Source organism: Alligator sinensis, unplaced genomic scaffold (assembly GCF_000455745.1).
Source record: "Alligator sinensis unplaced genomic scaffold, ASM45574v1 scaffold164_1, whole genome shotgun sequence".
Taxonomy (NCBI): domain Eukaryota; kingdom Metazoa; phylum Chordata; order Crocodylia; family Alligatoridae; genus Alligator; species Alligator sinensis.
The window spans coordinates 39,204-50,694 of record NW_005843272.1 but is presented as its reverse complement, the minus strand read 5'-3'; the positions used below and the strand labels follow the sequence as shown (position 1 = coordinate 50,694).

General features: G+C 51.1%; 1 protein-coding gene across 1 annotated transcript in view; it reads right to left on the bottom strand.

The window, feature by feature from the left end:
- ASPSCR1 (ASPSCR1, UBX domain containing tether for SLC2A4) overlaps positions 1-11,201 on the bottom strand; it is a 44,781-nt gene extending 33,580 nt beyond the window's left edge. Inside the window, exons 1-2 of the mRNA XM_006038168.3 lie at positions 9,506-11,201; positions 7,156-7,256 (exon numbers count right to left, since the gene is read on the bottom strand). Coding sequence (XP_006038230.2) covers positions 7,156-7,256; positions 9,506-9,520 — 116 coding nt within the window. The 5' untranslated portion in view covers positions 9,521-11,201. The remainder of the gene's footprint in view (positions 1-7,155; positions 7,257-9,505) is intronic.
- Positions 11,202-11,491: the final 290 nt, after the last annotated feature.

Here is an 11,491-nt window from a genome sequence, read left to right as displayed (position 1 = left end):
AAGGAGGCACTGGTTTCTGCCCATGCAGACGTGAAACAAGCCAGCCCATACCACTGTGGCCATCGACCTCGTTAATAGCAGGAGTGGGCAGCAGAGCCGCGGGAGACTGCCACTTTCAGCATGCGAACTGAACCCAATCCTAAGCGAAAGCTAACAAGCCGACAGATGTCCTGTGCTTCTCCTTTCCAGCCACTGCCGTGCGTCTTTCCCCAACTGGGGTTGTGCAAATTCTCCTTCTCTAGTAGCAGACTCCACTTGGCACTGAGGCTGCAGCATGACGCAGCACTATGCACAGAGGTTGCAGGGCGGGATGCAGGCCTCCACTGCAGACATCCAGACTTCCTGATCTGCAGCCTGGTCTGAAACCAAGCCTGACACTGCAGATGGAGGCTGCTGGAACTTGACTCCCATTGCTTTGTGGATAACTGTGCCAGGAAGCAATGGGCTGACCAGCGATTCCTGGGGTTGTGCACCAGTCTCCTGGAGCACAACACTGGGGTAGGTGGACTGGGCACTGAGATTTTCACCTCTGCACAGAAGTGACCAGCAGGGAAGAAAACCCCACTGTGTGTTTATCAGACATTAATAGCAATAGGGCAAAGCACAGTCAAAAACTTCAGCTGTCCTGGAAGTACCCATTCATCTCGGAGTTCGGAGGCTTGCTAGAAAGCATGTCAGGTTCTCAGAACAGGGCCCCTGAGGGTCCTGCTGACACAGCAATTACATGTGTACCCTCTGGCATTACATGTATACCCACAGAAACTAGGCCTTTAAATACCTCTGCTCGGACCTCACATCTCCAAAGATGAGGGATCTTCTTTATTCATCACCAAGAAACAACAGACAATCCCACATAATTCTGCCAAGGGGCCAACTCAGACACAGGGACCTGGGAGCCCAACACAGAGATTGGGACGAACCCAGGGTTCAGACCCTTGCTCAGAACAGAGGATAATGCACTGCCGCTGTCTAGCATAGCTCCCAAAGAGGCCAGGTGAGCAGGAGGCACTGACAGACATGCTCACAGATGGAAGGACACTTCAGAAAGTGAGATGACAGAATAGAGGAAGAACAGATGGCGCAGACAAGGACTCTGCTGGAGAAGTGAGAACGGCTGATGAAAAGCAGGGGAAATGACTGAACTCTGAGAGGAGCCATCAAGGCCCAGAGCTTATGAACCAAAGCATGATCTGACTTGTACAGAGATGTTGAGACCCTTCAGATCATAATGATCAACCAGCAGTTCTGCCCAGGATGGCAAACCTTGGGCTTCAGGGGTTAAGTCAACCTCTGCCCATTAGAGACAAGGTATCATACAGCTATCTAGGGCTAGGGCTTCTGCACTGTCCACAGCGTCTAGTCCTGGCCACTGCCAGAGATGCTGGACTAGCCAGCCTGTCGCTCTGAGCCAGGACAGCAGTCCCGAGGTGACCACAATCACTATGGGTGTGGCTAGCTGGACCCTGAAGCGGCTGGCAGCACCCCAAGCAGAGGTGCAAACCAGGCCCCAGGATTCCACCTGTTCTCCCACATCATGTTGGAAAGCCCCAAGCACCGCTCGCAGCTGTGCCGGTAAATCCTGCCACCTGCTCATCCACTCAAATGACCATGATCAAAGGACCAGGGGCAAAGATAAGCTCGCTTCATAAACCTCCGTTCTGCTGCTGAGCTCAGGAGGATGCAATGCCCTTCAGCTGGCCTGCTCCCCAGTCCCTGCATGTGGAAGCCCTGAGGACCCTTCCAGAAGGCTGGTGTGCACTACTTCTCCTCTGGCCTTTCAGGGAATGGCCATCAGGAAGCCAGGAAGCAAGATATGCATTTGAATGGTAGGTGGGACTCACTAACACCCAGCCCAGGCCCCTGGGGAGGTGGGGGGGAACTGTCAGAGATCCTTACATGGGCAGATAGGTACATTGCCCACCTGAGACTACATCCAGCCCAGGCTCCTTTTCTGTCTTCACAACTCCAAATCTGCTCTGCTCTCCTGTTCGCCCTTGTCCAGTTCCATGCAGCTCCTACCACTCTCGGCCGCTGCCACCCGTGCACCAGATTCTCACCTAGGCTCCTCCACACACAACTTCCAAGCTCATCCACGTGTCCCTCTGGGCAGTCCACATTTAAGCGCACCAAAATCTAACAGGCAGCTTGTATTTGTGGCACTGTTACAGTCCTGACAGGCATTTGAGGACTTGTAATTCCCTTGATGGCTCATAGCACCCAGTGGAAGGCAAGGTAGATTTGCACCTTATAGAAACCAAACACACTGAAGCTCACTTCATCAGACGCTGTCCCAGCCAGAAGCAAAGCCTGCACAGTGGGAATGGAGGAAGTCACGTGACAGTCACAAACAGTACCTATAACAGAGTCCACAGCTCAATCAGCCACGAGTTGTGCAGGAACTCTAGCAATACATTCCCACTTCACCCCCACCAAGTCAGGGGGTCAGACTTGATGATCTGTTCAGGTCCCTTCTGACCCTAGAAACTATGAAACTTCTCATCACTTCTGAGAGCCATGCAGACAACTCTGTGCTGTGGGTGATGGGGCAGGCTGCCAAGGAGGGGACAGTGCCAGGGCGCAGGACCAAGTAAGCAAAGTAGCCCTTTCACAACCCACCCAGGCATAGCTGGGCTGGGGACTTCAGCACTGGGATGGAAGCTGGAACCACCAAGCTGCTCTTCTGAGGACATTCAGAGGAGTGTCTGGGCGTCCTGTCTCTGGCCTTCTTAGCTATGGTCTGTGTACACTGACAGAGCCAGAGGTTGCAAGGAGCTTCTGTGAATGCGATGGTGGTAAAAAGTTTCCTTTAGGAGCTTTGGACAAGGGGCAATCCTTACAAGCCACTCTTGGAGCTACCACCCAATCTCTTCAGAAGATCGTCATGAATTGCTGGTGCTTGAGGACACGTGGATGGTGTCTGCTGGAGCCCCTAGAACCTGGGTTAGAGGCAGGCTGCATGAACTTCTGCAGAACAGCTAGCCAGAGCTGGGTTTCCGAGCCTGCATGTAAGACCTGCGTAGGAGGCCTCTTGCAGGAACACAGGATCCTACTAAGCAATGCAGTGACCTGGTGAGCCCATCTGCTGCAGGGATAGCATCATGGCAAGACCAGCACATCTGAAACCCAGGCAGAAGCCACGATAGGGACGTTCCAAAGCTCCGACGAGGTTCCTACCTTCCCTATCCAAGGAGGGAAGCAGGTGTGAGAGCCTGCAAGGCGGGGAGGAGCCCTGAGCCAGCATGGCCAGAGAAATCAGTGGGAGGGAAGGCCCAAAAGGCACATAAGCCCCACCAAGAGACGATGACTGCAAGGAAGTGTTCTCTGAGAGAGAGAGAGAAAGAATGACCACCGCTATCGGAAGATGAGAAGCAGCCCTTCACAGAGAAAAGCGGGAGAAGGCTCCCTGTCTGCTCAACCTGACAAGGGTGCTCCTTTGCTAAACGCAGCAACAGAGAGGAACTGAGGATTAAGAAGTGACCCTGGCCTTCTATGGCCTTTGAGCAGGGGATGAAGAGGGGCAGGACCAGAGCGCTCTCTGAAGCTGCCAGATGGGCAGCGGTGAGAGAGAGAGGACAGAGCCCCGTCTCGCTGCCACAGGAGGGGTGCTCAGGCTCTGCTGTGCCCGAAACCAGTCTTCTGCGTGGCAGACACAAACCGAAGATCCCCAAGAGACTTGTTTTTGTGTAACTGTTGGGAGCCAGGAGACTCCTCCTCCAGCTGCTGCTAATCCATTACATGCACTCAGTGAGGCAAGCAGACACATCAAACACACTGTCATGTCTTTGATGTGCTGTTCTTCAGAAGGGGAGCGGCAGACAGATTAGATTCCCTCATGTAGTGATCTGACAGGGCCTGTAAACATCTTGTGCAAGGACTGCAGCACACCGAGGAGGAGGAGCTGCCTGCAATAGCTTCCAGACCTTCTTCAGACCCAATTAGGCGAGATGGACACCGGAGACCCAGGGGAAATTCCAGTGGATTTAGAAGACTTCGCCTCACGCACTTCCAGCAACACCGCTCTCCAGGAAAATGCCTCCAAATGGAAAGACCAAGGAGGATTCTGCAAATGCCAGTGACCAGGGAAGTAACCCACAACTACCAGGGCATCCATTCTGAAGTCACTGCAAGTTGCTGTATGCTAACCAAGGAAACCCGCTGGGCCTGCAACTTCAAGCAGGGGAACACTAACCCTGACCGCTATGTGACCAAGTCATACATGGCTGCTTTGCTGCTGCTCAAATCTAACGAGCAGTCCAAACGGCTGAGCTCACCTCCCAGAGGGCAGGAAATGCCAGCTGCATCTTACGAAGTTAATCACAGTTTGCACTTCAGTCGCACTTTGTGTCTTCAAAGAGCTGTACGTACATTCACTAGTAGCATCACAATAACCCACAGCAAATAAAACTGCTTCAAAGGAACCAACTGCACAAGAAAGCTCACTCCTTTTCACTGAGGAAATACCAGTCAGTGTGTAAGCAAGCCACAGAAAGGCTATTTGTCACTGCTCACAGGTGGCACCCCACCATCCAGCAAGTATTTCCTCATCTGAAAGAGGAAATTAATGATAGCAGCATTTCACCTCTGGGTCTCAGCTCCTCAGCACAAGACTGAACCTCCTCTGGGAGGGGGTCACACACCTGGAAGACAACAGTAGTAGGGTATGGGTCAGATCAGACCCCGCCTGGCTGTCCTGGAGCTGCAGCCTATTCAACTGACTGCACTGGGGATGCAAATCTCAGGGCACTGAGTCAATCAAGAGAGGAGGAAAAGAAAAATTCATCATCGTCATCATCATAATAGGCACCACCCAAATGAGCACCTATCACAGCAACAGCTCCAAACTCTTCTGGGGGAGTCGTGAAGAGGAGCACAGGCTCTTCAAAGGGATTCTCTCTGAGACAAGACATTTTCTTGTCTAAAGACACCTTCCATATATCCGGGGAAAAATCACGCAAAGCTGCAACGAGTGACAGCGATAAGACCAGTGCCATGAGCAAAGACAGAGAGGGCTCAGGCAGCTTAGGATTTTATGTCCAAGAGCACTAAGGCTACCTCTTGATTATAAGACTCAACATTCAAGACTAAAAAGCAATCAGTAATGAGGGGAAACAAGCACATTCAGCTGGCCACCTTTTACACAAGGCACCCAAGTTTGAGGGGTTGGCAGAGATTGGAGCAGGGCCAGAACACAGCTCCGCCAGCAGACGACGCGAGCAGCAACAGCTTGGTAAGTCTGAGGAGGAGGCTGGTCACCAGGCGTGCACAAGACTCAGATGCACACTGGGGATGAGCAGGGGTGGCTGCTCTGCCAGGAAGGTGAGACCTGCCACGGCTGTTCAGGTGCAAGCCATTCAGATGACAGCACTATGAAGGGCAATCAGCCACCCCACAGAGACACAGCCTTCAGCGGCAGCACTGCCAAACAAGTCAATGGCAAACAGGCTGTTCCAAAGAGGACCCTGGGACCACGTGACAGAAGATACAGGAACGGGCTTTGCTGCCACCGACAACCATGGGATGGCAGGATCACTGCGGGCCCTGCACGATGGGACCATACCTTCATGAAATACTTAGGCGAGGAGGTCCCAGCCAGTCCAGATACACAAGGAGATGCCTGAGGAGCAATGCCTGCTTCTCCTTGGAACCAGTGCAGCTGGGAGCTGACACTAAAGGCTAGCTCTCCACGGCTGTGCACGCCATGCAATCTCTCAGGCCTTAACAAAGCAGGCAGAAAAGACACAAGCAAACTCTCAGTGCTCCTGGCCACTGGATGGCAAAGGAACGATCCTGCACTCTGACTGTCCAGGTGGGACACAGCCTTCCACTCCAAAGGCCATGATGCTGTGAACAGATGCTCTCTGCTACTCTAAGGCCCAATGCATCTAAGCCAGTGCATGTGCTGCTGCAAGTCTGCAAGCACAGCAGCTAGCAGGGGCCACTTTCTCCTACAGCTGCAGCTACAGCAAACATAGCAACACAAGAATCAGGAAAATCCAGCCCCTGCCAGGGCCTGTCTCAATTTCTTCCATCATATCCTTGGACTCCTCAGTCGTTCCTCCTCTCACCCACAGGCAGCCAGGCTGAGTGCCTTCTCTGCCTGTTTCTCTCCACACCTCCTCCGCCTAGTGCCAGAGTTCCAGGAGCCTTTGGCATGACAGTGGGTCACTGATTTCTGAATGGGTATTTAAGTGATTTGGTACCAACCCCCCAACCCCACCAGTATCACCTGCTAGTGACAAACACTGCACCACAACATCTGCACCATAGAGTAAGAGCTACAAAAGTTCTCCACTCGTCTTAGAAACAGCCAACAGCAAAAAGCAGGAGGTGAGGACTGGAGAAGAGAGAGAATGAGCTAAACAGACATGGACATTGCATCATCAGGGTAGGTAAAATCCTACTAAAACAAGGAAGCTGACGTCCCCTTTTTGCTGTTGCCTCAAGAACCTCAAGCTTTCCAAAGCCACAAAAGAAGAAAACCAAAGAGAAGAACTGACCTTGGAGCACGGTTTATTAGTTTGACATTTCCAAACAATAGCGGCATTTTTAAGTCAAGGAAAGCCAGAAGGAAGCACCAAATATAGATTGTAGCAAAGTGGAGGCAAACAAACCAAACTTTGTAAGCCTTGCAAAAACATTTAGCCAGTGTATTTAGGTACAGACAAAGTAGGAGCAGGAACAGGCAGGAAGTTTAAACAGGACCTAATCAATGGTTTGAAAATGCCACTTCAGGCTACAAGGGCTCCGGGCTTCCCTGAATCACCTATAGAAAACCAGCAGCTTGTCCAACGAAGAGCCTTACGTAAGGACATCTGAGACAGCCAAGCAGACCCTCGGAAGTCGGCCTGTCTCTGATGGCAGCCAGCATTTCAACAAAAATCCCTACAAGGGACACCTACAGTAACATGTCCAAGGGGAAACATCATCCAGCATTCAGGCCATCAGGGACAGAAAGACGAACAACAAGGGGACACTGACTAAGCTAAAAAGACACGAACGCAGTGCAGGTGGTGAGGAATACAATTAAATAGTGCTAGTGCTGCAAGTCTGAGAACTCGGACTGTGTCCCTTGAACAGCAGTAACTCTAGCCCTTTTGCCGAGTCAGGAGTCTGCCTGAGGACAAGCACTTTCCAACCTGCACGCTCGTCGTTTACCTGCTTTGTGTAAAATGCTGGAGGAGGGCCCACAGGGTCTGACTAGAGTGAAAGGTGTCCTGCAAACGGGAGCCGTCGTCCAGCTGCAGTGCAATCCGCACCTGTAAGGAAGATCCACCCAATTAGACCAGAGCTGCAACAGACTCAGCATCTTCACAGTAAGACATGTCCACATTGCACCCACCTCGAGACCCTCCCAATCCTGAACAAACCTGGCATTTTTCATCCTTGAAGGACAGAAACCAGGCCAGCCCAGTGAGGTGCACATGGGTACCATCATTCCCAAGTCATGTGGGTGGAAGCAAAGGCAACACCACACTGAGTTATGCCATGGTACAAGTAGGCACTGTGCATGTACCCAGCTCTCCAAAGAGCAGGGCTCACTGACATGCCCCTGGTGCTGCGCTAACAAGGCTACGCTGCTTCTACCTCGGGAGCCAGCACATGCAGAGCAGGTGCAGTGTGTCTCGGCAGAGCACAGCCTCACCCCATACAGACACACCCTCACCGGCAGGGCTCTCACTTGCACCCCTGGCCTCCAGTTGAGGCTTTAAGTTCCTGACTAGCAGCCAGCGTCATTCTAAACCTCACAGACTGGGATCACAAAGTAGTCTCCTGACACTACTCTCTGAGTTTGTTCTCTGTTCCAGACGGTCTCACCAGATACAAGGCTGTAAGGGTACTCCTAATTCCAGGTCCCAGATATAATACAGGGAACAAATATCCCTCAGGCAACTCTCCCATGAACAGGCAAGCCTTACAAAGTAGTGACTGTAAGCATGCACTTCTCCTCTCACTGGCTGCAACACCCCCACCTCTGAAAGAGGAGGGGAAAGCAGCTGGAGGAGACGCAAAGATGAGAGCAGTTTTCAGGCTGGATTTTTGAAGCTCTAACATGGACTGAAGGGTTTACTTTGTAATACAACGTAAATAACTTCTGCTGAGAGTTGTCAGGATTTCAGTCTACCGCTGCATCTAGTTAGAGACCCACAAAGCCAAATCAACAGCGCTTCCTTCAGTGGCTGCCCCCCAGCATACATCCAACACTGTGAAACGCTGCACTTAGAACCATCTCTGGTGGAGCCATGCCTTCCATCCACACCCTCACACCAGCCGTGCAGCATCCCCAAGCCCTCAGATTTCACCCAGGGCACAAGAGTCGAGTTTCTCCACATGTGCGCACTGTCAGATACAGCAAGACTCGTCTGAGCACAGGGGCCCAAAGCCTTCCCTCCGCAACGAAGCCTTGGGAGGAGACTGCCTGCAAAGAAACTCCATTAGGGAAACCTTATGGAGAATCCCCTGTATCCTCCCATGGGAGAGGGAGAGGAAGAGGAAGTCAGCCGTCCTCCCCTTCACATGAAACAGTGCCCCCAAGCCTGGCTGATCCTGTGCTACTTGCAGAGGCGCTCTGCGCTCCAGCAAAGTTCTGGCCCTCAAGAGATTCCTGGTTTCTTGACAGCATGGCTCCATGCTAGCAAGGATGACTCCTAGCCATGGCTTCCCCTGACCTTTGCCATGCGATGAGCTTAATCTTGTGCGTCCCTCACATGCTGCATAACAGACAAGAAACACTTGAGTGCTTCTGTGAAACTTGTCCTCTCCCTGGACTCTGTGGAGGGCTCTCTGTGCAGCACAGGGTCTATGCAGTGTGGGTCTGGGTGGGCAGGGGCAGGAAGGGACTTGCAGAAGTCGCTAAGAAAAGCCTTTTGGCTTTAATGTACCTCAAGGGACATGAGGAGCAATAGACAGCTCCAACCCAGCTCCCTCAATCAACCAGGTGGAGACCTGATCAGCTCTTATCAACAGGACAGAGGATCTTAAATCTTAAGACTGCCCATAACATGGAATTATGTAATACTTCCAACTACCAGATTTCAACACACCAAAGATTAAAGTTGTTTGATCAAAACCTCATCAAGTGCTCTGTGCTCAGAACTGAACCATCCTTAACACCTGCAGGGAGCTGTGGAGAGAAGGAGCACATGGACTTTTTATAACCCTGCTCTCCAATGTCAGTACCATGAGGGGATGCTCATGCAGCTGTAGCAGACACTGCCCTCCAGATAGTTTTTACACTTCATGGGAACTTCCCAAAGTGCGAATAAGTAGAGACCACTTGGAAGACTTTGAGATTCCTGGTAGTTCCAAAAAAAATAGTTTTTCCATCATAGACCAGGCAAAGCTATTTTCATTCTTAACATTTCTTCCCACTGGGTTTTCCTTAGTTGACTTCTCGAGATCAGACATCCTCAGAACATCCCGTTTTAGGGACCTAACTACTGAATTCTAGCAGCTCACATTCACCGCTGCCAAGCTTCTCTTTCGTTCTCAACTGATTGCTCCTTACGGGTAAGTCCGTCATTGACTGCGGTGTGAAGAGAGGGTGAGCGCGCTGGTTGAGATCACCAGGTCCTGGCAGGGAAGCAGCCTTCTAATTTAACATGGATACCATTTTGATGATGCCGTTTGGTAGCAAATGCAGCAAAACAGCTCTCCAGGTAGGCAGAATCTCCTGTAACAGCAGCATCTCAGAGTTTCTAGAGACCCACAGCTTTCATTAGCCTGACAGAACTGACTGTGACCAAAGAGCCCAATTAGGCCAAGCACTTCTGGCAGGAACAACTGCTTTCTTCCTACAGGGATCATTCTGTAGGCCTTGCCTCTGCTGTGCTTGAGCTACTGGAGGAAGGCAGACAAAAATCAAACTGAAAACCTTAAGCCTCTTCTTGAAAGGAAAACATGCTTAAAAAAAAAGCAGACACCAGACAAGACTTCAAACAATCTACAAGGATTTCTTCCTTGGCGGGGCTGGTGCCATCTGCCTCAGGTCCCACCCTCAGACTACTGCAGAGAATGCCGGGCGCCACGGACACTTCTACGCGGAGAACAGCGAGCATCCGCAGCCACTAACAGAGGAGCTAAGTAGTTTCATCCCATCACTAACACGACCTCCTGTTTTCTTCCTTGCCCACGACCAGCCTTAGATTATCCTCAGCTACAGAAGAGTGATGACAGCTGACATCACCATGCTACAAGACTCTTGCCCAGACAGTCAGTCTGCCAATTGCATCAGATTTTGGGCAGCAGTTCAAAGCCAAGCATGTCACGAAAGTCATATTCAGTCAATTAAAGAGTCTTAAAAATCCCAGGCTGAACATAAAGTATTAGAGAGAGCAGTGCCAATTAGCTGCTAAGTTTACAAACATGTGAGTAAAAGGCTGATGACTGTATCCCTAGGTTCATTCCTTGTCATGGTGCCACCCCTTTCTCCACACCCCGCGTAAGAGAATCTCTTGGGCACTGCACTAGACATGTTTTGGAGAGGTCAAAGGTCTTTACAAACTGCAGATGGCAAATCCAAGGGCAATTACCATTCCCCTGCAGAGACAACAGGTCTGCTGAGCTGGGATGCACCTCAGGAAATCGCATCTCCTCCCATCACACAGCCCCATCCTGGACCTTGGCCCCCGTCCTATGCCGCACTCTGAGAGTTCATTCCAGCTCTGCCACAACGAGCCTCCGCTCTTAAGGACCAGGCTTGACCAGCTCCTCTTAGCACACAACTATTAATGATGAGCTTGCTTATGAAGTTACCCAGCAGTTTTACAAAATGCTTACTGTACTTGACACTGATTGCCGGTGGCAGCGAGTTCTTTTAGTTTTCTATGTGCAGCAGAATTTAATGGCTGATGGCTTCCCCTCATCCTCTTGCTATGCTATGGAGTTCAGTTTACACTGTGTCCTAACGCCTCTTTAGAGTAGCACCAGCCCTTTTCTTGCACCACATCTCCGTGCACTGCTCAGCCCAAGGAGCGCTCGTCACCCACCGCTCGCAGGCTACACACTGCCCAGGAGACCCTCCTGCTTCTCAGCCCTCGTCTTTTCCAACCTCATCTTGCTCTTTAAGATGGGACAACCTGACCCAGATGCTTGCTCCAGGTCGGGTCCTCATTGCAGAGTCCTGGCAGCTCCACTACCCCGTGAGAGCGAGCTGGGTCCCTTGTTGAGTTAAAAATGACTGCAGGTGATGCCAGGCAGTATTGCCAATGCTCATGATTTTTGGCATTGCTCTTAAAGTCTACGCTTCAGGAATGTGAAAAACTTAGGTTTTTCCTTTATATATATTTATGTTTACATGCCTAAGAAAGAGCTAAGTTTTTCACATTCCCAAAGCAGACTTTAAGAACACCACCAAAAGTCATGAGAGCTGGCAATACTGAGCCAGAATAGCTTCTATTACACTGTATGTCAGGAGATCGCAGTACTAAAAGCTGCACAAAACACAACAGAGCCACGTGGCACAGAGGTCTGGACGTCAGGGCAGTATGGCGAT